The sequence below is a fragment of the Limanda limanda genome, chromosome 10, assembly GCF_963576545.1.
Source record: "Limanda limanda chromosome 10, fLimLim1.1, whole genome shotgun sequence".
Lineage (NCBI taxonomy): Eukaryota > Metazoa > Chordata > Actinopteri > Pleuronectiformes > Pleuronectidae > Limanda > Limanda limanda.
In genome coordinates, this window is record NC_083645.1 from 15,096,830 (window position 1) to 15,120,960 (window position 24,131).

Consider the following 24,131-nt stretch of genomic DNA (forward strand, 5'->3'; position numbering starts at 1 on the left):
AAGTAAAATTGTAGAAAATGGCCAAAATGGCCACCGAAGCCAAATTGGCGGGCTTCCTGTTTGGTCTAGCATATCTATCCAAGATACTTTTTTGTTTGTCATGAAAAGACACATGGCCCTATAGAATTTTTTAGATGTCGGCCAATCGTAGTGCCGGGCTGCCCTTTATGGGATGCTAGTCAGTTATTTTGCCACGCCCATTCCTTAAAACCATATGAATGTCTGCATATGAATGAACAGCGAATTTATAGCCATTTCTTGTGTAATGGCGAGTTGATGAACTTTGACTCCACACCACAAATATGAGCATGTCGAAGCCCTCAAAAAAACAATTAATTTGCCTGAAAAAAAAATAACAATCCTTACAATTTCTATAGAGCCACTTACTGTCTCCTACAGTTCGCTGCTCGGGCCCTAAAAATGCAATATCAATAAAACACAAGAAGTGAATTGTGCGTTTTTATGTTTTTTCTCAATTCTGATGACAGAGTCTGAGGCTACAAGGCTTCACTACCAGTAATCTCTTTAGTGCATAGAACGATGATGAGACACATCATTTCACGTGTCACACGTCTTTGTTGTCAGTGTGCAGATTAAACAGTCTATCTGTACAGGTAGTCTGCTTGTATGTTGGCTGCTATCTCCGCCTCCCATCTGTCTCCATTGTTCAGCAGCTTCTCCTTGTTGTACAGCAGCTCCTCGTGGGTCTCTGTGGAAAATTCAAAGTTTGGACCCTGGTGGAGAGATTGACAAAGAAGAAAAGAAAGATATGATGTTTGCATGTCAAAATCCACACATATGTTCAGTTTCATATTGTGCTATAGGATTTTGATGGTGGGTTGAGTAAGTTATGCACAGTTTGATAATTTGTGCATAACAAATTATCAAACTGTGCATAAAAAACATTTAGGGAACACTTAGATCTTGATGAACGAATGATTCCAAATTGAAAATCTTCACTGTTGTATCACCAGTAAATTAAAATATCACCTTGTGGGCTGGATTGAAAACCGTACAGAAAATCTAAGTAAATAAAAAATGAAATCACAGGCAGGCATGATTGTATCACGACAACTCATAATGTGACTCAGTAGTGTGTCCTCCGTGTGCAGAAGCATGTTCATCATCTGGACATGCTTCTAGTGAGTCTGCAGATGGTTTGGGTGATCTCCTCCCAGACCTGGATTGGGGCATCAGTAATTTCCTGCACAGTCTGTGATGTTGCAATTGAGATGCATGGTACTGGGCTGTGAGCACTAGAGGATCCTCATGTCACCCTCATGACTGCTTGTGACAGTTTATTCAGAAACATGCACACCAAGTGTAGTGTGTCACATCATGTGATGGTATGCAGAGTAAATAAATAATATACAAATGTCTAGAGGAAAGTAACGGAAATACAGTTTTACTCTCCCAACATCCACCTTGATTCAGCTCCACAGAATATATTCAGAATCTGTTTCCTACCTCCACAATGGCATCAACAGGGCAGGCCTCCTGGCAGAAGCCGCAGTAAATACACTTGGTCATATCAATGTCGTAGCGCGTAGTCCTCCTGCTGCCGTCAGCTCGAGTCTCAGCTTCAATGGTGATGGCCTGGGTTTAACATAGAAACGGAATGAATAGAAGAGACAGAGTCAGAAAGGACAAACAGGGAATTTCAGCAGATAATTAATCAGAGCTTATAAAAGTAAACATTACAGTCATATTGGCTGTTTGGTCAAAGCAGGAACTGGGTTGTCACCTGAGCAGGGCAGACGGCCTCGCACAGTTTACAGGCAATGCAGCGCTCCTCTCCGTTAGGGTAGCGGCGGAGGGCGTGCTCTCCACGGAAGCGGGGTGACAGAGGTCCCTTCTCAAATGGGTAGTTGATGGTGGCCGGTTCACGGAACAAGTAACTCATGGTCATCCCCAAACCTGGAGGGAGGGTTGGCCAAAGGAACAAAGAGGTGATGACTGTTTTATCTATATGTCTATGTCTAACTTGTGCAAAGCAGTGTGACCCCTTCTATTTAAAAAGACGTTTTAATTTTCAGAAAAGGTAGCATTGTTTCATAAAACACTTTCAAACAAACAAAAAAACTAGTAAATGTGGGGACTGTTTGTTTTAATGAAGGAGCTGTGGTGTTGCTACTTCTATTTGCCTTTAATCGTTTTTTGGAGATCTGTGGGCAGATAGGCGTATCCTTTAACTCTACACATGATACAGGGTGCGTGTGTGTGTGTGTGTGTGTGTGTGTGTGTGTGTGTGTGTGTGTGTGTGTGTGTGTGTGTGTGTGTGTGTGTGTGTGTGTGTGTGTGTGTGCGTGCGTGTGTGTGTGTGCGTGTGTGTGAGTGATGTTTGACCTCTGAAAAGTTCAGTCCACAAGAGGGTTGTTGCAGCCCGGTCGGTGATGGACCTCAGGTCTGTTGGCAGCTCCAGAGTGTTCACGTACTCTGCAAACAGAGACAAGTTGGCTCAGAATAATCTCAATAAATATATCTTGCAGAGCTGTTGGTTGGCAGCAGTACTTACTGAAACCCTCCCTCTGCACACTGAGACTAAACGGGCGCATGACACCAGGACCATGTCCAGATGTACCTGATGATACAAAGGATACAAATGTGATGAGATGAGGCCTGATTTTGTGCAAACATATATCACATAATTTATTGACACCTGCTTCAGTAGTACCGTGCTTTGAGTAGCAGTGGAGAAGTCGCAGGCTGAGTGCAGTGACGTTGGACATCTGAGCAGAGAGGAGAGAGGGGCAGCGACTTGAAATAAGTGAGACACTTTCAAAATAGCTGGGGCGATTCAAAGAAAGCAGGAGAGCAAACATAAATCACAGACCATTCATCCACACAACACTGCTTGTCGATACTCACAAATCTAAAAACACACATTTAGAAAATAAAAAATAAACATACAAATATGTCATATTGAAAATGCCAGATTAACACACTAACAAACCGGAAGTGCAAGTGCATTCATTGAGGTAAACTGATCATCCCCAACCATTCAGATGGCCCCCGGAATAAACCTAGACCCCTCCCTACTTGTTTTACATGCATGCAATCTGAAATGCATTCCTGATGGCAGCCAATGTAAGTCATCATGTGGACATTGATATATTTTTATGCGTTTTTCAGTATTTGTGTGTTAGAGGATTTAAAATGTTCACAGTGGATTATATCATCGCTGTAACCAGGGGTGAGGGAGGGAGAGGGAGAGAGAGAGAGCAGCTGATTGAGAACATCCACACTGTAATCTGGCGCCCCAAATCCCTGCTATGACGTCAGCGGTGTGGCACGTTCAGGGAATTTTGATCAAAATGGGAATAACGATTGATCAATCCAGTTTAAACGGTGAAGGAGCATTCCCCGGAGAATTCAAAGATGTTTAGCCACCGTCACAAGACCAGCAGATAGTATCGTACTTTTAAAAACAAATAATAAGAGAGAATAGCCGTGAATTAACTATGTTGAATGAGTCAAAAACGGTCATACCATATGTAGCCCCCCCACTATATAACGTCGTTTATTTTTAATCAGCTTTTTTTATTGATTGATATGACGTCTTAATGCTTAGTCACAGTCTTGCAAACGGCTTGAATGATTTTATTTTCAGTTATGTTGCACGGATACTCGTTTTCACGAACTCTGTACGAGGCACGTGAACGCGTCGTTTCAAATAAATCCACCGTTAATAGGTTCAAATGTTTAAATGTGTTACATAATTCTTTTTATTTAGTAAAAGCATGCTCACCACACAAAATAAGTTTATATTTATCTGATAACATGGAACAATAAGGTCTATCACCAACTTCTCTGTCAGAGGAGCAGGTTGATTTAATGTAATTTAACAGATAATTAGTAGCAACTTGATTAATTCAAAATGGCTCCTGCTCCCGAAGCTTAAAATGATCATAGACTGAAAAATGTCATCTCAATAATCATATTTTAACCGCGCTCACCTTTTAGTTGAGTGACTGTTGAGCAGGAACACACAGCTGACCCTGAACTACGCAGTTGTACCAATGCTGCATTCACGTGCACCTCGTCGATTTCACATTCTCAGTAAGGGAATAGCAGACAAATGCACTCTTGTTGATATTGTCCACTTTATTTTAAGAACATTAGGAGTTGTGTTGTTGTTACATTTCCTACAGCGAGCAAAAGTGTCAATAAAGTCATCCAGACCAGAAGAAGCACTTGACGTAATCTCTCATGTCATGTCTGATAGATAGATGGATGGATAGATAGATAGATGGATAGATGGATAGATGGATAGATGGATAGATGGATAGATGGATAGATGGATAGATGGATAGATGGATAGATGGATAGATGGATAGATGGATAGATGGATACACAGATATATAGATATGTTCTCTATTGTTTCCAACTTGGGTAATTATTGTGTAACAGCAGCATGTCTAGGGCATTGCACACACACAATTAAACTAACTCTGCATACTCCCTAACTAAATTGATGTTGAATCAGCATGTTTTCGCAGCAGCCCTGCATTGATTGACAAAGGGAAGCTGATTTAAGAGGCATTGTGGATTTGTAAAGCTGAGAGGAGGAGCAAAGGGAGGGGTGAGAGAGTACAAATGAGTAAGAGAGAGGGAGGAAGTTCGTCTTCCTCACTTCACTGGAGGATTTCACACTTCACATCCTCAGCAGCGACTGATCAACAGGACGGAAATGTAAAAGGTATTTTCGTTTTTATAGCTATTTTAAGAGATTTAACCGCTGTTTGGGATTTGACATGTCCTTGTGATGTGTTTAGATTACTTAATGGATCGGTTTATACAAAAAACTGTATAATTACCAGCCTGGCTTGAATAAAAGAGTGGTAATACATGTTATTTAAAACTAAACACGGCAGAGTGATTTCTATTGAGCATCAACAGAAATTGTTTGCATGTCACCAACAACTACAACACATACTTATGGAAGGGCTTAAGGAGTTGCACATCTTTTATATTTTTACATGTGGGAGGTATAGGGCTGCACAATATGGCGAAAAACTTTATCAAAACAGAAATGTTGATATCGGTGGATAAAGATAATCATCATGATAAATGTCTCATTACTATTTTTGTTTAAGTTTAAAGATTTTTGCTCTTGAGTGAAGGTTGTGGTTTTAGCTCCTCTTCATGAGCAGAGAAACACTTGATAAACAGCAACACTGATGGAGGTCAGTTAGTCATTATACCTCCTCACTTTGCTCACTCACCGCATGAATAATGTATCAATACATAATGTTCTTTTTAAAATATGCTATTGATGAAAATTGTATTGTGATAATTATTGTTATCATTTTATTGCCCAGCCCAAGTGGGAGGAATGATCTCTGAGGCAGTCACATCAGTTTTCATTCATAATCATAATAACAGACGACCAGTTGAGTTATGCTACCCTACTCTTCTCCTCTCAGTAAGATAATGAGTGCATTGAGTCCAGTCCAGAGGAACCTCAGTGAAGAGGAGGGCTCTGGATCTGATGCAGGGTCAGAGGTCAGTCTCGAGCCTGAGACCGACCGCTTTGGATTTATTCTGACCAATGGATCCACTGCTGGGTGAGCACTTCCATCTGTGCATGTCTTTTCTTACTGTGACTGCAACTGTTAAATATAGGCTGTTAAATAACTAAATGGTGTTGCTTGGCCAAAATTAACAAACATGCAGATCCTAATGTCCACAAATTTTTAAAAAACATATACATTCACTCCAAAAAAAAACACAATGTGGGGTCTTAAAATGTCAGTCCATTACCAAGATTAATTTATTTATTTTCATTACTTAAGAAAAGGTTTTTAAATGTGTGTGATCATATTGAGATGGATTGGTGAGATTTTTATACATTGTTATCACATAATAGATTCAAGATTCAATACTTTATTGCAACATCAACAAAGAATATTCAAATTGTCACATCAAGCTCACAGAATGACATGGACCAATTTACACAGATTCAAAATAAACAATTGAGTATGAAACATAAGAAAATTCAAAGCTCTTAGATCCTATAACCAATGTCGAAATAAATTCATATTGATATACAATATGTTCGTATACACATTTCAGTCAACAGTACACTTCAGCATTTATGTTCCTATACTGTGCTTGTGCTTTCAGACCTTAAATAACTTAAGATTCAATTATTGTCATTGGCATCGTTATAAAAAAAAAGTTATGTAAAAGTTGAATAATTGTTCCATCATAAGGCTGCAGGTTAACTATAAGTTTTAAAGGGCCCATAAATTAGATTTTCCTCAAAACAAGTAATTTCCTTCCACAGTAAAAGCACGTATGTCTACAGAGATCATGTCATCTGACGACCAGTGAATTGATTAGAGAATAAAAAGCATTGTTAGTGTGCAGAAAAATGTCTCTGCTAAGAGGTGAAAGGAAGCCTTGTTAACACAGAGAGAAAAACATGGCTGTTTCCCCAATGCTGATCTCTGTACTGTGAGATCAGATGAGGTGAAAAACCACGAGAAAGGATTAAACTCTGCACGGAATCTAAAGTTAAACATGTTGCAGGATTTTTCACAAGTGTGGTTTTATAGAGTCATCTAAACAATTACTGCTCTGTTCAGCAGAGACATGCTACCCGCGGTGGCTTTAAATTGTATGGACGAGGATTAAATGCTGAAGCGGAACAAGGAAGAGATCAAACCTACTGCAACGTCACAGGACTCTGGCGAGGCTGCAATAATCAAAAATACAATAATGAATCAGAAACGTGTAAAATACTGAACACTTTCAATGTCAGATATTAGTAAGACTTTGTATTTACACCACATTAAAAACAATCATGAAAAAACTTGTGGTGGCAAACTCTAAATGAAAACAATGTGAGTGAATAGGACACAAGAATAGCCACCTGTCGTCTTCGCACTGTCCCCAGTGCTGACATCCTGACTTGTTGCCATGGAGACGTAACACTGCTAACGTGTGGTTTTCCTGTTTCCTGTCTTGTTTTTTCGGAGCACTGCCTTTTCAGAAACGACAACACATTAAAGTGCATGCAGAAACATGGCACAGTGACATAAAGGTCTGCAGTTAAATGAGCATTAATACTGTAAAGTTAATGGGTGAGATACATAGTAAGTATGTCATTGCTATCAGAATACAGTTGTTGTAAAATACTTACCTGGTGTTTTGTGTCAGGAGTGTGGGCCCACCACCAGAGTTGGTCAGGCAGAGGGAGAACAAGTGGATCAGCATCATTCTCCAGTGGGATCGTATAATGTCCAAGAAGACCAGTAAGGTGTGTCCCATCTTAAGACACAGAGTCAGTAAATAACCCTTAAAATGTAATGACTGCTGAACTCAGTATAGCTGATTTATCTCAGCAGGGTCCTGGTATAGAGCAATCATTATTACCTGTTTGCCCTCATATCGTAAAAAAAAAAAGTTAAAATCCAGAATTGTGTTGCTGTAGTCACATGTTTGAATCTGCTCTGGGTTGAGCCTGTGTCTCTGTCACGTGTGTCCCTTCAGGTCAAAGAACAGTGTCAAAAAGGCATCCCTGCCTCCCTGAGGGCAAAGTGCTGGCCTCTGCTGAGTGCAGCCACTGACAGGATGAAACAAAATAAAAACCTCTACAAGGCAAGAACACCTAGTTAATAGTGCCAACAACAATTAGTTGATTAGCAACAAATATGCCGGCCATTTTCTGGCTCCAGTTTCTCAATTGTTTCATGTCACATTTATATCATTATATCAGTTAAGTCTCTTCTGTTTCTGTGCCAGGTTCTGGACTCGCAGTCCGCTCTGCAGAGCTGGGTGGATGTGATTGAAAGAGACCTGGACCGACAGTTTCCATTTCACGAAATGTTCCTCTGCAAAGATGGACACGGGTAGGAAACGTCTCTACAGGCTTAGTCCCACCACATCTCTGCATCTCTGTCTCTGCTGCGAAGTATTACTTATTTTAGACAAGAAAGTAATCTCTAAATTAATCTCTCAAGTGAGTTTCATCTAAGCAGGATCTTCTAAACTTGTTGAACTGTCTGTTATGGTGTGTGTCTGTGTGTGTGTGTGTGTGTGTAGGCAGCAGGGTTTGTTCCGGGTGTTGAAAGCCTTCACTCAGTTCCAACCAGAGGAGGGTTACTGCCAGGCACAAGGGCCTGTAGCTGCAGTGCTGCTGATGAACATGCCTGCTGAGGTAGATATCAAGTTTAATTTCATCTATTAAATAAATACCCTGCAAAACATTTTATTCATCTGAATTTGAAGTGGAGAAACAAAAGCCCCTTTCAGACACTGAATCTGTATAACTGTACTGGCAGTTTAGCAACAGCCTGTCCCTTGGCACGAAGACTGCTTTAGATATAACTACCTTGGTTCTAACAGGGTAATAAATCCAATCAAATCACATCATCTAAAATTGACCCTGTTTGACTCCTACAGGAGGCCTTCTGGTGTTTGGTGCAGATCAGTGAGCAGTACCTTCCGGGATACTACAGCCCCCTGTTGGTGAGAACATGCATGTTCCCCACATATCACAGGAAATGCTCCTGATACTTGCAAACCTTTTACCTTCTGCCCTGTGACATGTAGGAGGGCGTCCTGTTTGATGCCGGCATGTTGACCTGGGTCTTGAGACGGACGTGTCCAGCTGCTCATAAACACCTGCAGCACCACGAAGTGGAGCCCCTCATGTACGCCACTGATTGGCTTATGTGTCTGTTCACACGCCACCTGCCATTCAACACTCTGCTACGAGTCTGGGACCTGTTTTTCTGCTACGGTACATCCTCCACCTAGGCCATAGGATTAGGATCAGACAAATCACATTGTTTCCCAAAAGGGAGGCAACTTAATGAGTAATTTCATCAACAAAGTAACCTGCAAGTCCTGTGAGACCATAGAGTGCATTCCGACGCCCTATCTCGACATGTTAAGACAAATTTAATTTCTGTTAAACTGGATGTACTCCAAAAATTGAATGGGTTCTTCCTTGGCCCCACCCCTTCACAAAATTGAATCTAATGTGAAATCAATATCATTTGATGTAAACCAATTTTGTATTTTTGGTTTAACCCTGCTTAAATTGGTTTGATATATTTGCCACTGTTCCCTCTGGTGTCTCTTCTACCTCTCTGTCCACGCTGACCTCTCTACTCGTATGTGCAGGGGTGCGGGTGCTGCTCCAGGTGGCCGTGGTGCTGGTTCGTCGTGTGCTGGGTCGGGCCGAACAGAGAAAGCAGTGTGACGGTCAGATGGAGACTCTGGAGAGGCTGAGGGGCGTCAGGGAGCAGGTCCAAGATGAAGACGATGTCTTCATAGCAGAGGTAAGGAACTGACTACGTTGACTGCCATCAACCCTCATTCATTTTCATGAAGGCACCAGTTTGCCACGGTAACAGTATTTTTCACCAGTGTATCTATCACTTGTCCTGGTGCGATCAACATCAACAGTGGTTACACTTAGGTTAGTGTGGTAAATTAAGTGTTTTCCTCTCCCTGTACTCAGGTGTGCTCGGTGCCGTTGTCGTCCAGAGATCTGGAGAAACAAACGGAGAAGGAGCTTGAAAAGTGGAGAAAAGACCGACCTTCGTCCACATTTGACCCAAGAGGTCGCTGCCAGGGACACCAGGTGGCGTGGGCGAGGTCTCGGCAGAACCAGGAGGATAGGGATAGGAAAGAGCGACAGAAAGGCAACCTTTCTGTCCCCCTCTCTCGCTCGGCCTCTACTCTGACGCTGTCCCCTTCGCTGCTTCCTCAGAGGTTGGGGAAAGGCGGAAGTAAAGTTGTAAGGCATCTTTCGCTGGGAGCAAAAGATGACTGGAGAAGCCGCAATTATTTAAACTTTAATAAGGTGCAGGACCTTCAGGAGGAGGTGGACGTGGAAGCATGTAAAGAACAAAGTGAGGTGAAACTAACAGGACAAAGTAAGGAGAAAGAACTTTTAGAGGAACCAAAGGAGATGGCTAAAATCCTAAATATACTGACAGAGCACACAGAAGAAACAGAAACAGTAAAAAAAGAGAATGACCGAGCTGAAACAGTAATGACAGAAATGGAAGATAGTCATCCTAAAGAGACAAAGGATGAAAGAATTGAGAGAGAAGAAACAAGTGTGGGGATCGAACCAAACCAAAGTCCAGCCAAAGACCAGCCTGTCCAAAATACTCTTCAGCTAAATGAACATACCTCTCACCATATACAGGAAGAGGAGCTGGGCTCTCACAGCCAATCACAGACTCACAAAGGCCAAGACCAGGAAACTGAGGTCAAAGACATGACGGAGGAGACCGAAGAAGAAGTTTCAGAAAGTGAACATTTGGCTGCGGTGGAAAAAACCCAGAGTGAGACACAGAATGTTACTGCAGAAGCTTTCACACACACGGAAATGGAAGTACCCGCAGACCAAAGTGAGGAACAGATGATTCAGTTTGACATGAAACCAGAGGAGGAGACAGAAAGTAAAAACAATCAACAGCTGCAGGTGGACACGGTCATCGAAGTCTCAGAAACAAGAACTGAGACAATTCAAGGCTCGGAGTCGGAGGAAGAGGAGATTTTCGCTGGCACAAATCCAACAACAGAGGCTGAAACACAGGAGGAAGTGATCACACAGGCAGACGAAGGCTCACAGGTTGAAGAGTTGGAAGAAATCGAAGAAGAGTTCCACCCACCAACAGAGAAAGAAAGTGAGGAAAAGATGGAGGAAAGTGCAGCGACAGAGGATGAATCAGAGAATGAAGTAGAACAAAGCGATTCAAGGACAGACACAGAAGCAGAAACCTTAATCCTGACGTTACCTGAATGCATCCAAGAACAACAGGACAAGGATGTAGTAGCTGACACAGAAACTGTAATAACAGTTACAGAAAACACAGTGACAGAGTCAAGTGAAGCTTTTGCCCACTGTTCAGAGGAAGAGGCTAATCAGGCAACATTCGAACCCACGCAGGAAAAAGACCAAATCACTTTGACTGTGCACTCAGAGGCCCAGGTTGTTGATGATCAAACACAAGCAAGGGAAATACAAACTGAAACTCAGAAAAACATGGAGACTAATGACTCTGTCACATCTACGGTGTTGGAGGAGATTTTAAAGCAGGTTGAAGCAGTGACTCTCACTGCCGAGCCGGACGGGAAAATAAGTTCAGTGGAAACAATTGTCTCTGAGGAGCCTGTCCCCGAAGAACCGACAAGCCGGGTTACTATGGGTCCTTCAGAGGAGAAAGAAAAAGAGGAGAACGTCTTTATTTCTCCTCCTAACGTGACAGACAATTTAGACATAGACAGTAACTCACAGACACACAATAAAAGTGATTTTCCGACCGAGCCGAATAACGGTGGCCTGACACAAGCCTCTGGGCGCCGCAGTAGCCGGTCTTCAGGTGATTTCTGTGTCCGCAAGTCTGCCAGCTCCCATGGGTCCAGGTTGGCACGTAAGCTCTCCACAGAACTCTTCACTGCTCCACAGAAAACGAGTCAACCACAACCTGTCCCTTATCACGCAGAAGTTAAACACACTGAATCACAGCCCAATCCTAGAGCAGTTAACCCGACCCACACTTCCCCTGATGTGACTCAGTCTGCTGAAGTCACCTCAACATCGTCTGTGACAAAGAGGACGGCGAAAGAGCAGGAGCCGGCTGCCACCCCTAAACGATTGGGTTTCTTCCGCCGACTGAGAGGAGAGCAGTCCAAAAAGACAAAGGAAAAAGGCGCACAGAAAATGCAAGTCCCCAAAATCTTGATTCAGGACTTCAGTGATGGAACCGGGGTGGGGAAAGTGGTTCAGGAAGAAGGCGAGGAGACACTTAGTTCCAGAGAGAGACGGAAGATACGGCGGCAGCGAGAGAGAAGGGACAAAGAGGAAGAGAGGGCGAGAAAGAAGAAGGAAAAGGAGATGGAGAAGGAGCGAGAGAAGAGGAAACCGCAGACGAGGGGTAAAAGTTTTCAAGTGCAAAAGGAGAAAGGTAGACATGATCCCGAACAACTTGCAAAGACTGGCTCACAGACACTGCGATATTCTGCGTCTCACACTGAAACTTACTTTTAACAAACGTTTGTAATAGTGACTGGAGGGATACGATTTTTAAGTTGTCTGCATGAAGATTAAAGCGGCATTTGGCCAATGCCATATTTTTGCATAACCTTACAACTATGTATTCCAGATCTCATCCTTCCTGGTTAGAGAAGGAAACATTCACCTCACCCTTAATCTTTGGAGCATATAAACCTTTTATCGTGAAAATAAATAATAAATGATGTTGACATAATTTGAAAAATAGCTGTGTTTTATTCTGAGGGACTTTCTTTTCGCTGCCCCCTGATCACAAACCGAAAAGACTCCAAACAAAAATAAACAGGAAGTGCTTCAATGTCTTCTTTCACATAATCCCAGGTTTCCACCATTAATATTATGAAGTAATAAAATAACAAGCCAGTAAAGATGAAAATAAAGATCCCAGATGTCCATGTCTGCATTTTCAAGTCGTTCAGGTGACTCAGTTCAACAAAAATAAAAGTGGAAACAAACGCATCCACTTTCAGGTCAGTCCATCTCTCTCGAGCCACATTCCATCGGTCCAGTGTTACTCTACTTGTGTGTCGTCCTCACTGTCACTGGCCAGCACTTCCTGATTTGTCACTGGTTGAGTGCTCATCTGAGAAGATGGGGGAAGCACGGATCCAAAGAACAAGGAACAGAACTGTGGGATGACAAGACAGGGGGGGGGTATTATTGGACTGTTCAGTGTTCAAGGTGCCATAGATGTTATGACAGTTATTACAAATGTTTTACATAATTATATCTCAAAAATGGTACAGGTCAAACAGAAGTGTATTGTGTGCCTTAGGACCTGCTCACGATTTATGAAATTTATGAGTTTGATTGCTTTAAAGTAAGTTAAGGTTAGATAATGTGTATTTGATTGTTTTACTATTGATTGTATGATCTCCAAAACGGAAAGCTCTTCAATTTTCAGGGATAAATAATAATTAATTAATTATAAAAACATAAAGACGTGCGAATGGAGAGCTTTTACTCTGAAAAAACATTTAGTCATTTATGACATTCAAGTAAGTAAACCATACCTTCTTATTAGGTGGTCTGTCCGAGTCGTCTGTTTCATCTTTCTCCTCCTCTTCTTCACTGTGTATCCTCGTCCTGTGATAGGCTGCAACAGGCTGTTTTGAGTTTGTGGATTTAGCTAACGGGGGTGTGGGTGGACCTGCAGACGAGGGACCCGGTGCCATGCTGGTATCCATGGCGATGAGGTAGGAGTCTATGTCATCGTTCATGAAGTCATCTGGAGGGGGAGGAGGTGGGGTGTGTGCTCTTAGAGGTGGAAGAGAAATAAGAATAAGTAAATTCAAGATGTAAAAAAGCAGTGTTAAATGAATGTTAATATAATGAAGGCGTCGTGAAATGTTTTTAAGACCTAGTGCATAATATTTTAACGTATTTAGAACTTTTTAAGACCCCATAGAAAACTTCCCCTATTCCTCCATCTGCATATTGTTGAGGAATAATGGCAGAATATAAATTTTTAGGTGAACTAACATGAATGGTAGGATTTCATGTTATTTAAAACTTTTGTGGATTAAACCATCGACTACTGTGCACACCCCTGCAGTCTATGGTCAACTGACTCTCCACTCAAGGGATGCAATTGACCCCCAGGTGGTACTGGAATCCTTGGATTGAATGCTTTAATTTCCTGATTTCAGTTCTGCCATTGGCATTTCATAGACTGACGTGAACTTACCGTCTAGTGTTGTCTTTACGTTGGTGGGAATCATCAGCGAGCGTGGCGAGCACAAAGTTCCCCTCCAGGACACTGTCCGTTACTGAAAGCACCACAGGGCTGAAACCCACATTGCAAATATCAGTACATTGTAACACAAGCGATCACATGATATCTGTATGTATGGGAGTATCCTTACCTTCCTGGTTCATCAAAGTATATAGAAATAGGGAGATTAGCGGACTCTGCAAACACTAATAAACCCTACGGGAAAGATGACAAAAAATGAACTAAACTTCATTCATGCCAACATTAGAAATCATCTAATCAGCTGACCACAACATATCTTAGCTGCTTCCACATTGCTTTCAATGTCTGTAAAGGATTTCTCACCCGTAACTCTTTCAGACAAAATGTGACGCTGTTGTGAGCTCGGACGGCGAAATGGTCAAACTCGTCTGATGCCAGGCACAGCTCTGTCTGCATGGCCTTGGACAGCTCTGAGAGGGAGCAACATAGAAATGCATGAGTGATAGGAGGATCAAGGCATTCAAAAAGAAATATAAACAAATAAAAATATTACGTATTCTCAAATTCTATTGCGGTTATCACTCAAATTTTGATCAACGACTTCAATTGACTAATGATAACAAACACTGAAAAGTGTTATTCTGTAGTTTTGCCTTTTTACCACACCAGGGCACTAGTGAGTTCATATCCATCCCCTCCCTTTAGCATCAGCTCTATCTCATTTTAATATTAGAAGGCTGCTTTGAAAACACAATGATTAATATGGAATGCAGGATTATTAATATAATTAAATACACTCAAGCTTTGTTTATTTGTCCATTTAGTTTTTCTTCTTTTTTGGAAACTTATTAACTTTCTTTAGTAAGTCAGTCTGTATCTGCCTAGTGAACAGATTGACAACCACGTCACCTGCTTCGTCATCCACATGATTCCTGAACCACATCCGATCATCATTCACCGACATGGTCACTTCATCCAGAGAAGAAGGGAAATGCACGACTGTGTCCGCCAGCAGCCTGAGAACGAAGGAGCCATAACAGAATGTGATGAGAGAAGGAAGGAAAGCAACGAGCTACGGCTTAATAAACAACTTAAATTCCAAACAAACGTCAAATATAACAGAGATGGTCCGAGATAGAAAAGCATTAGACAGGCGATACTAAAATAATGTTTTTAGAATGAAGAATGCAGAAAGATCCCATAAACCTGGGCTGGGCCATGAACACATTGGCATATCTCTCTTTATCAAACACGGCCTGTAAACTTTCACTGTCCTGGAAAGACAGGTAATGTGTCTTCAGCAGACCTGTGGAAAAAAATAAGGACACTCAGACTCTTTCCAAGCCGAACACAGACCAATTAATGCATATGATGTGCTGCAAAGAACCACACAGCTGTGGGAGTAAAAGAGATAACTGTAATGACATCATCCATTTTAAGAACCGTGAACCGTCTGAGGGGGAAGTGAGGTTCTGATACCATGTTTGCAGTGCAGCGTGAAGGTGAGGCGGTTCTTCTTCTTGTCCTGCTCGATGTGACATTTTTCCACCGTCTTCTCGAGAGACGCCAGAGACCTGAACACGGCCTGCACGCTCTGAGAGGAACATGAGAAGGACAGAAACACAGCACTTACATTACATGTGCACTTTGATTTCTAAAATCTACAAGTGAACAGGTGCCCCACATTTTGTTGACATGCAACAATTCAACTGCTTGGTGACACACATCCTGCTCTTTGAAACTGCTGCCGTAACCACAGAGCCGTACCATAGACACATTCTGACAGGAAATATAGTCTTTGAAGTTTAAGTACAGAGTCACTTACTGGTTCTGCTCTTAATCACAGAAATTGGATCATTAATAACCAAAAATGTTTTGATGTAAAAGTAATTGTTGATTGGTATGTTTCAGGGGAAAAACAAAAGATAATAAATAGGTTAAGGAAATGGTTACAAGTTGGTTACTGCTGCTCAGTGTACAGTACAACGGCAGAAGATGTGACAACCTGAATTTGTTGTAACATCACGAACTGTGTCTGAGTTTAAAAACTAGTGAGTATGAAGCAGAAGAGGTCAAGACAAAAGGTCAAGGTGCAACTCCAGCTTCTAAATGGTCGTACGAATGCAAACTCAGGTAGAACGACGAAAAGAAAAAATTAGACCAGGAATAAACGCTGACAGTTTTACTAGTTCTTGTATGACGACAACATTGTATTTACACAGAGACGGCAGGTGATGGATGTTTTAAACAGTACTCATTTCACAGTAGGGGAACAAAGGCTGGTGTCTGTCTCAGCACCTTTATAGCCATCTTGCAGCGGAAGTCCTGCCCATTGGGGATGATGTACCTGTGAGGAATGTGAGGGGAAGTTGGCTTAAAACTCTGACACAGAGAAATGTCTTGAACAGTCACACTGACACACACAAACACACACACAGAAAGAGAGGCTGTACCTAGTGAAGAAGAGTGGTGCGAACAGGAAGCAGCCATATGCAGACCGAGAGGAGTTCACAGACCGCAGGGCGAGCTTCAAGAGAGAGAGAGAGAGAAACAAATCAGCTCTTCTTCATTGACACCCATGTGAAGCAACAAGACATGTGCACGGCAACAGGAAGTGTCGGTGCGTGTGCGTGAGCCTCTCAGCAGCTCACCCCGTCGTCCTGTGGCTCCACGTACAGCTCGTCACCGATCCTGGACAGCGAGAGGATGGCTTTGGCCAGAACTGGACGGTACACACAGACACACACACACATGACCACAACACAAGTATTACAATTAATTCATTCCATATCTAATGTTATTGTTAAGACAGGACTGACCATACCTTTCACGTTTCCTCCCGTCACGACGCAATCCATTCCTGCAAACTATAGCTCCTACTGTTTCCGTTAGGTTAGCAAACTATGCTAAAAGTTAGCCGGCTCTAGCGTTTAAACACCAGCGCAAAGTGAACCAGCGGTGGTTTGATTGTTTTCACATCGGGTAAAATGTTTCCCTGTGTCGAAAACATGCTCCATGTGTTTTGATTCTAGTGTTGTGATAAGTTTGACTTCCTATGGGGGCTCGACCGTTGCAGTTTCCAGCACCGAGCAAGCGTTGTTTACGCCGCCATTGTCCGCTTCCGCCCTGTGGACCAATCGGAGAGACAGGAAGTCGAGGGGGGCGTGGAGGATTGCACGCATGCGCGTTGGGTGTCTAAAAAAAAAACGGTCAAAAGAAAAGTTCCCTAAAAAAGAAATGGCCCCTTCAAACATCCTTCAACAATAATAAAACAATACTATTTTATAAAAAACAGTATTTTAACTATAAAAATCCAAACAGCATAATTTAAATGATTTGAATCACTAACACTTTAATATAGTTCATATTGTTACTCAATAATAAGGATCATTTAGTAATAATACATTTAAATATTTTTAAATAAATAAAAAATAGTTAGTGTGTTAATATAATAAAGTAACTGCAAGGAGGCTAACTTCAACAAATCTAAGGAGTTAACAACTTTTTGTGTCACTTTTTTGAGTTATAATATTATGTTGCATCTTGCAAAAGTCATTGCAAGATTTTTCTATTTCTTTAAATCTAAAGACACATAAATAGCAGCTGCTCTCAAACGCCCTGTAATTACTGTGCAAGGGTCAGAGTGGGAAACAAGAGGGAGAATGTGTGTGTGTGTGCATGTGTGTGTACACAAACATGTGTGTGTGTGGAGTTTGGGAGAGGAGTAGGAAGGAAGGGAGGGAAAATATAAAGATGGGCAGGCAGACAGAGAGAGTGAGAGAGAGAGATAGAGGGAGAGTCACCGTCAACGCACAATTATCTCACCTTACTGGTCTTTCTCGTTGGTCTGCTTCAGTGTGTAGGTTTAAAGGAACGCTGGCATGCTCCGATTCTCCTCCCATCACACTGACAGAAATGGCTGCTGGAGAAGACGAGTGACAACTGAAACCGTGGACATTTAAATGACACCAAGACTTTGAGGGGACACAAGAGGACTGCTGCTGAAACGCTTGAGGATCATGGAGGAGTGGGACCAGTGTGAGAGCGAAACATCTCGGAGAAGAAGCACAAGCAGCAAGGAAAAATAAACTTTTCTATCCAACCTGAGGGAGTGATGTGTTTTAAGACACGGACCTGTGTTGATATTTGCTCCGAGGAACTGTTAAGAGAGTAATGGAGAAAGATTGGAACATGAAAGAAGAAAGAAGTAACCATCACAGGAGTCTTGACAAGGGATGTTGGACACAGGGGTGATTTTCTTTTTTCTTCAGTTTCTACTGTCATGGTCTTCAGTTCCTTTTGGATCATCACAATACATAACACCGTGAGGAATCTAATTCGTTGAATATATTGTTAACTTACTGTTGACATGCTTTTCTGTGACTTTTGGATTTGAATCACACCAGTATTTGTTCCTAGATGTCTCACTCAAATACTCCCACAGACACTCAGGGCATGCTGCAGTCCATGCTGCAGAGACTGAGGCTCCAGCCAGGAAGAGAGGGTCAGCCCCTCCAGCACAGCCCCGGGCCCATGACAGCTGCCTCTAACCACCCTTTCAATGGCTTTCAGTTTGGTTCCAATGGAATCCCTTCAAATGAGTTTGGAATCTCTGCTGGGGATGATTTAGTCCTCAAAGATGGGGAAATACGGCAAGCAAGTGATGGCTTTGGAATGGACGGGGGTCTTGTTTCCTTCCCCTCACAGAACGACAACGTCGATAAGGACACGGGCGAGAACAGGGTGTTGGGAGAGGCCACATCACCTCGGATCACCCCAGCAGGAACCGGGCAGTCGTTTCCTGCTAAATCACTTAAAGGGGCTGATATCACTTCCTTTCAGGAGACTGATAGGGACAGGGGGACTTTTGGAAGTTCGGCTTTGACAGGGCAGGTCCCTAATCCCACAAACTCAGGACAGAATGCGATACAGGATCTGGTAAAGGTTCAGGGTTTTGCACCTAAAGTCTACATGTGGTCGTTGACGCCCACAGCGGCAAATGTTGACACAGGAAGTCAAGAAAGCGAAGTGCTTCATGTGGGAAATGGAGAAGTTGGAGCTTCGGAGCAAAGTAAAGACATTCAGTTTGTCGCAAATGGCCAAACGACAACTGACAGCAGCTCCAGACGAAAACAGCGATCGTCGGAGAGTAAGCCAAGGAGATGGACGCAGAAGATCAAGGAGAGATGGATGGACAGGCGGGGGAGTTCTTTCAAAAAGGAGAAAGAGGATGGAGGGAGAGTAGACCAGAACAGTCAGCAGGGAACTGAGGTGAGTAGTGAATTTAGATAATACTTTGGATTATATTCTCTATGTGTCAAACATCCTGAAACTGCGACTCCCTTCACAGATTTCACCTCAGAAGCTGCCACTGCCAGCAGAAAATCTCATCATTGCATCACATAAAGAGGAAGAGGGGACCCTGGTCTCATTAGACACCAGCGAAGCCCTTCCACAACACACAGAGGACAGCTGTCTCGAGGAGCGATGCAGGTGATCAAACACACAAACCAGCGCTTCAGTCAGCCCCACACAAGCTCCAGTTCTCACAGTTTAGATTTTGTTGATTCGTCTCTCAGCGCTGAAGCGATACCAGTAAGATATGTGAGGTATTTCTGAGCCGAGCCAAGCCATAGCTATGGTGTTAGTTTGGGATGTTTATATGTTCGCTGTGATGTGTCCTCCTGATCTGATGTGCCACACCCCTCTCACTGACAGCACTTGTCAGCATGCTTCCTCGGCCATACTTAGGGAATGTCATAAGAAGCGTCACAGCATTTTAATAGCACCTTGTTTTATCCTCAACGAGACCATCACTGGAAGAAATGTTCACGTGCTTTACTCTAGTAAAAGTGATAATATTAAAACAAAGCAAAGTGTAATAGACGTGTTAGAAAAAGAAAATTCTAAATACTAGATAAAAACAGACGTACAATTAACAAAATCTAACTCAATTAACAAAGGAAGAACTACTCTTTACACATGCAGAACGACCCTCATTGTTAGTTATACACTATGCTATTGTCACTGATTTTATTTAAAAAATATAGGACAAGTGGTGAATATCCCTTTTATGTTTGAAGGTCTTCTGCACAATTTAAGTTACCAACTACCAGTGGACGTTAGAAGGTGTTAGCGGCCACCAGCGGATGTTAGGGACATCACTTCAGTTGTAATCAACGATACAACGATGCTTTAATGTTTAAGTTGGTGCTAAATTGAACAATTTCATACATTTTGTTTGTATACAATTCACAATACGAATGGTTCATGTTTTTCGGGCCCATTGTTGATTCTTTTAAAGTCTACAAAGTAGCTAGTAACTATAATCGTTTAATAAATGCACTGGAGTGAAATGGACAATACTTCTCAATACTTGTGAGATGTAATGGAGTAGAAACCCCCATGATTCTTTCCTTTGTGGTTGAAGGACAAGACAGGGGTTGTTTTGTATTCTAAGTTAGCTAAATAATTTAAAAGATGAATGTCTTTCCAACCCCTTGTTCAAAGAGATTACTCTTTAAAAACAAGTGACAAAAGTACATGTTCATAAGAAATTGTTTTTTTCAGAATACTCTTGCTGCTCCAATACAGCGATTCCAAACCAGGGGGCACTTGTATCTGACAGGAGATACTTCCTGTGTTGCCATAAAAATATTGAGGGGTTGAGACAGTCGTACACTCACCAGATGGTTCGCATCCAGTATTCATTCTGAAGTGGTCTTGGCAATGATACTGAACCCCAAATAGCTCCTGGCGGCTGTGCTGGATGAATGTTGTGTGTAGAAAAGGCGTCAAAGCACAAAGGAATAGAACACATCAGGCTGAGTGGGATCAATCCTGTTAGTTTTCTTCAGCTCATATGATATGTTTTCATGTTGTTTACAGGCCTTCTAGTGAGTTTGAGTTTGGCCTGGGCTCATTCAGCCTCCTGGAGGAGATTGTCACAGGTCAAGAGTGGGCCAGGTTCCTTAACCCCAACCTGCCAGCTGCCTCAGCCAATCAGAGACCATCAGTGGAGCCGCCGAGCCAACTCCAAACCCCCCCGGGTTTCAGCATGGCACAGAAGTCACCTGATAGATATTACCAACCTGTGAGCATGGACGTCTCAGAGGGAAAACAGCAGCAGCACGTTGTAGTGGCTGATCAGTCAGAACCAATGGAGGAGTGGCTGCCTGAAGAGAGAGGGCGGGGGCAGCAGCCAAGACCTCAATCCTTTGTAGAGGTTAGATATCATTTATATACTTTTCATAGAACTTATTGGATCCTTCATCCAATTCATATGTTCTCATAATGATTATAATAACAATAATGCTTTTATTTAACCCTAACCAGTGTGTAAGATTTAGGGGGTTTAAAAAGGGCCCTTTATATTTTAAATACTTTATATGTACATCGGGAGTGGGTCCTCTCTAAAGGGACTGTTTTTTACAGTAGCCCAGACTGGACAAACTAAACACCTTTTGAGTCATGTTTGAAAGGGGAGGGTGAGGTGAGGGGTATTCAACATGCAACCTCACCACTAGATGTCACTAAATTCAACGCACCAAACCTTTTAGGGTGACTTTTCAAGACACTCAATTGCACCGCACAGAAATAACTGAACATCAATAAAAAACATTAATAGGGTAATAAAATACATATAAAAGCAACAGATTCATGAATAATTGAGTAGTCTGAAGAATTAGATGAAAGAAAACCAGAACATACCCTTTTTTGTGAGAGTGGCTGACCCTGTCGTCTGGTTGTCAAACGCAGCGTGCAGATATTCTGGACAATCCATTACTGAAGAGAATCCAGCTGAACAGAAAGAGACAGCATCATTCAGCTGACAGGGACGCGAGGCTGGCCACTGATGAAACAGGTAAGGAAGGAGACACAGACAAAGGTCACTTAATGCTCTGTTAAATCACATATTACATATTACATTACATATACAATCAGGTGGAATTTTGTCATATGCAGCAGACACATTTTTGTGACTCTGTTTCGGAGAATTAAAAAGCTCACTTCTCTCTTTTGTCTCGTCTTTTATGGAAGCATCTGGATCTACGCGGAGTGTGACCAGCAGCCATGTGATGGATGAAACTGCAGAGTCGCATGATGTTCTCATGCCTTTATACCCCCTGAAATCTCCTCCTGCCCCTCTCCCCCCATTCAAACCCTTCACCCCTGCACCTCGGGGTGTCCTCAAGCACTCCATGTTCCTTGATTCAGAGCCCTCGATGGAAATAGTGACAAAAAGGGTGAGAAGTTGGATATCACAGCGCCTGCTTGTGCCTCGATATATATTATCTACACAGCAGACCTGTGTCCTGCATTCATACAAATTCTAAACATTGATTTATTAGCGTCCTGGTCAAACCATATTCTCCCCAATTGCAGCTGGTGAACAGTAGCAGCAAACCGGAGAAAGGAAATTACATTTTATTGATAAATATTTGATAAAAAAAAAATAGCTTTAACTCTATTTGTTCAGTGAAATCCTGAAAGTTTTCCTCATAAAGAAAAACAGGGCCTTGAAAGAGGCCTAATTTAAATCCATGTTTATATTGACTCATTATTTTTGTATTAAAAATGTATGTTGAATTTACTTTTATATTTATCATTAATAGGTTTTAAAGACTCCATGTTACATGAGCAATTATACGGATCAAATTGATTACAAAAGTACCATCTTAAACTTATTTATTACGTACTAGTACCAAATTACATGATACTTTCGATGATTTTATGAATGATTAAACTGTAGTAAAATATAGAGCAAATGTATCAATTTAAAATGAGTGCTATTAACATTCCATTTCCCCCCCTTTTTCATTCTATTCATCTTCTCTGGATCAGCGGCGAGTCGAGGAGATCCGCAGGGTTCGTTTTTCAGAGGAGGTGTTGACCATAGACCCTCCGGAGCTGGATTTGGATGCTGAAGACTCGGAGGATGATTCTGGAGAAGAGGACGACTCTGTGATCGAGCAGGAGTGTGAGGAGGAGCAGGTGGAGACAGAGAAGGCGGAAGCAGCAGCAGCAGCAGTGGCAGCAGCAGCAGCAGTAGCAGCACGACGGTCTGTCCTCCCTGCCTGGATACAGGCTCTAAAGAGGAGGAACACTGGGAGGAAGCACAGATAGTAACAGACAGAGAAACTGTCTGAAACACAAGACAGATAGTCTCACACTCTTGCTTTTTTGTTACTTGTTTTGTAAAAGATATTATTTTTGGGGCTCGGAGGCCATGGACATTCACAGCATAGGGCTAAAGTTACCAAATACAATTGAGCTGCTCTGCTATTGTGGTTGCGTAAACAGGACGGTCTGATTGAAAGATAATGCCTCGGGCCATTGGCTCCTCCAGCTACCTCCTTTTTTACTCACATTTATCAATTCTTCTGAATTGGGACGATGTGAATAAAGTGACATTATCACAATAAACAAACCCATGGACAAACACACACCTTTTTTTTAGGCCTGAGAAAACATTTTTTCTCTATCAACAGACGAGCTGCAGCGGACTTTATGATCCAGTGTATTACATTATTTATCCATTCGATGCATTATAATGATTCATTTATTACATTAAACTTTGTGGCTAACTGCTTTGAATTCCTCTGGGGCCTTCCTTCACTGTATCCGCTCCCGTAAATCACTGTCCGAGCCATTAAGAGGCTCTTCGGCTGATCTATTAGTGCCCTGGTCATAATTTATTGTGAAATGAGAGGAGTAACAGAGAGAAGGGAGCCAGACTGAAAAATAGGCAGAAGATGACTAAATAAATGCAGACAGAGCCGCGGGAGTTAGATAATCTTAATGTAGTTTTGGATGTTCAGACAAAAAAGCAGGGTCACATTAGTCCATTAGTCTGTGTAGTAAGATCTCCTTCTGTACGTCATCACCCAGAAATGGACTAATAATGGTCCATTTGTAAACCTCAAGCACCACACATACTTTTACCACCGCCACAACACACACAGACACACACAGACCCATTCGTTCCACTGCCACAACACACAAACACACACACACACACACACACACATTATTCTTTACACCATTACAGTCTTCAGTGCTTTTATTTGTGCAGGAAGAAAACAAAAGAAAGGCAGTTGTTGTTTGTGCGAACATGACGACAAAAAGAAATAACCCCAAATTATTTTCCCGCAAGTTTTATTCTCCGCATTGTTTTTCATATCAAATACAGCTAACTGGAAACAGAGGCAGGTTAATTAAGCTTTAATACCAGTTCGCTTAATCATGTTGTTACAATTTATTAATGGATATTTACTGAAAAATTAAACTGCTTATAATAAAATGTTATTTGTATTACCATATGTTTCCATCTGATTTTAATTATTTGGTTCCTGTTACTCTTATAGGCTACAAGTCCATTGTTCCTGTTTC

General features: G+C 42.0%; 4 protein-coding genes across 4 annotated transcripts; 2 read left to right on the forward strand and 2 right to left on the reverse strand.

The window, feature by feature from the left end:
* Positions 1-602: 602 nt before the first annotated feature.
* On the reverse strand, positions 603-2,729 carry ndufs8b (NADH:ubiquinone oxidoreductase core subunit S8b). Its single transcript, XM_061080129.1, has 6 exons — positions 2,675-2,729; positions 2,516-2,581; positions 2,347-2,436; positions 1,745-1,917; positions 1,468-1,596; positions 603-734 (listed from the first exon to the last, which is right to left on the reverse strand). Exons 1-6 carry the CDS (start codon positions 2,727-2,729, stop codon positions 603-605), a joined length of 645 nt encoding a protein of 214 aa, XP_060936112.1.
* Positions 2,730-4,632: 1,903 nt separating this feature from the next.
* tbc1d10c (TBC1 domain family, member 10C) lies at positions 4,633-12,239 on the forward strand. The gene is made up of 10 exons (XM_061079134.1): positions 4,633-4,699; positions 5,427-5,567; positions 7,165-7,264; positions 7,498-7,605; positions 7,750-7,856; positions 8,050-8,164; positions 8,410-8,475; positions 8,560-8,749; positions 9,136-9,293; positions 9,476-12,239. Exons 2-10 carry the CDS (start codon positions 5,434-5,436, stop codon positions 12,017-12,019), a joined length of 3,522 nt encoding a protein of 1,173 aa, XP_060935117.1. The 5' UTR covers positions 4,633-4,699; positions 5,427-5,433; the 3' UTR covers positions 12,020-12,239.
* Positions 12,240-16,853, reverse strand: rad9a (RAD9 checkpoint clamp component A). The gene is made up of 12 exons (XM_061079942.1): positions 16,564-16,853; positions 16,391-16,461; positions 16,193-16,266; positions 16,038-16,086; positions 15,219-15,333; positions 14,946-15,045; positions 14,649-14,755; positions 14,103-14,209; positions 13,909-13,973; positions 13,731-13,829; positions 13,057-13,300; positions 12,240-12,671 (listed from the first exon to the last, which is right to left on the reverse strand). The coding sequence occupies exons 1-12, from the start codon at positions 16,595-16,597 to the stop codon at positions 12,555-12,557; spliced, it is 1,182 nt and encodes a 393-aa protein (XP_060935925.1). The 5' UTR covers positions 16,598-16,853; the 3' UTR covers positions 12,240-12,554.
* A 729-nt stretch (positions 16,854-17,582) lies between these two features.
* zgc:113229 (uncharacterized protein LOC550612 homolog) lies at positions 17,583-24,053 on the forward strand. The gene is made up of 6 exons (XM_061079468.1): positions 17,583-19,010; positions 19,090-19,232; positions 20,628-20,964; positions 21,498-21,603; positions 21,780-21,985; positions 22,584-24,053. The coding sequence occupies exons 1-6, from the start codon at positions 18,159-18,161 to the stop codon at positions 22,863-22,865; spliced, it is 1,926 nt and encodes a 641-aa protein (XP_060935451.1). The 5' UTR covers positions 17,583-18,158; the 3' UTR covers positions 22,866-24,053.
* The last annotated feature ends 78 nt before the right edge of the window (positions 24,054-24,131 follow it).

Excerpts from the sequence above, each read along its gene's own strand:
- rad9a (XM_061079942.1), bottom strand. The coding sequence starts at position 16,597 with ATGGATTGCGTCGTGACGGGAGGAAACGTGAAAG. Across the intron at positions 16,267-16,390 it reads TGGAGCCACAGGACGACGGG|CTCGCCCTGCGGTCTGTGAA; the intron begins GTGAGCTGCTGA and ends TCTCTCTTGAAG. Across the intron at positions 16,087-16,192 it reads GCACCACTCTTCTTCACTAG|GTACATCATCCCCAATGGGC; the intron begins GTACAGCCTCTC and ends CATTCCTCACAG.
- zgc:113229 (XM_061079468.1), top strand. The coding sequence starts at position 18,159 with ATGTCTCACTCAAATACTCCCACAGACACTCAGGGCATGCTGCAGTCC. Across the intron at positions 19,011-19,089 it reads ACAGTCAGCAGGGAACTGAG|ATTTCACCTCAGAAGCTGCC; the intron begins GTGAGTAGTGAA and ends CTCCCTTCACAG. Across the intron at positions 21,986-22,583 it reads TGGAAATAGTGACAAAAAGG|CGGCGAGTCGAGGAGATCCG; the intron begins GTGAGAAGTTGG and ends TCTCTGGATCAG.
- ndufs8b (XM_061080129.1), bottom strand. The coding sequence starts at position 2,729 with ATGTCCAACGTCACTGCACTCAGCCTGCGACTTCTCCACTGCTACTCA. Across the intron at positions 1,918-2,346 it reads GTGGACTGAACTTTTCAGAG|GTTTGGGGATGACCATGAGT; the intron begins GTCAAACATCAC and ends CCCTCCCTCCAG. Across the intron at positions 735-1,467 it reads CTGTTGATGCCATTGTGGAG|GGTCCAAACTTTGAATTTTC; the intron begins GTAGGAAACAGA and ends TCTCTCCACCAG.
- tbc1d10c (XM_061079134.1), top strand. The coding sequence starts at position 5,434 with ATGAGTGCATTGAGTCCAGTCCAGAGGAACCTCAGTGAAGAGGAGGGC. Across the intron at positions 5,568-7,164 it reads ACCAATGGATCCACTGCTGG|GAGTGTGGGCCCACCACCAG; the intron begins GTGAGCACTTCC and ends GTTTTGTGTCAG. Across the intron at positions 7,265-7,497 it reads TGTCCAAGAAGACCAGTAAG|GTCAAAGAACAGTGTCAAAA; the intron begins GTGTGTCCCATC and ends GTGTCCCTTCAG.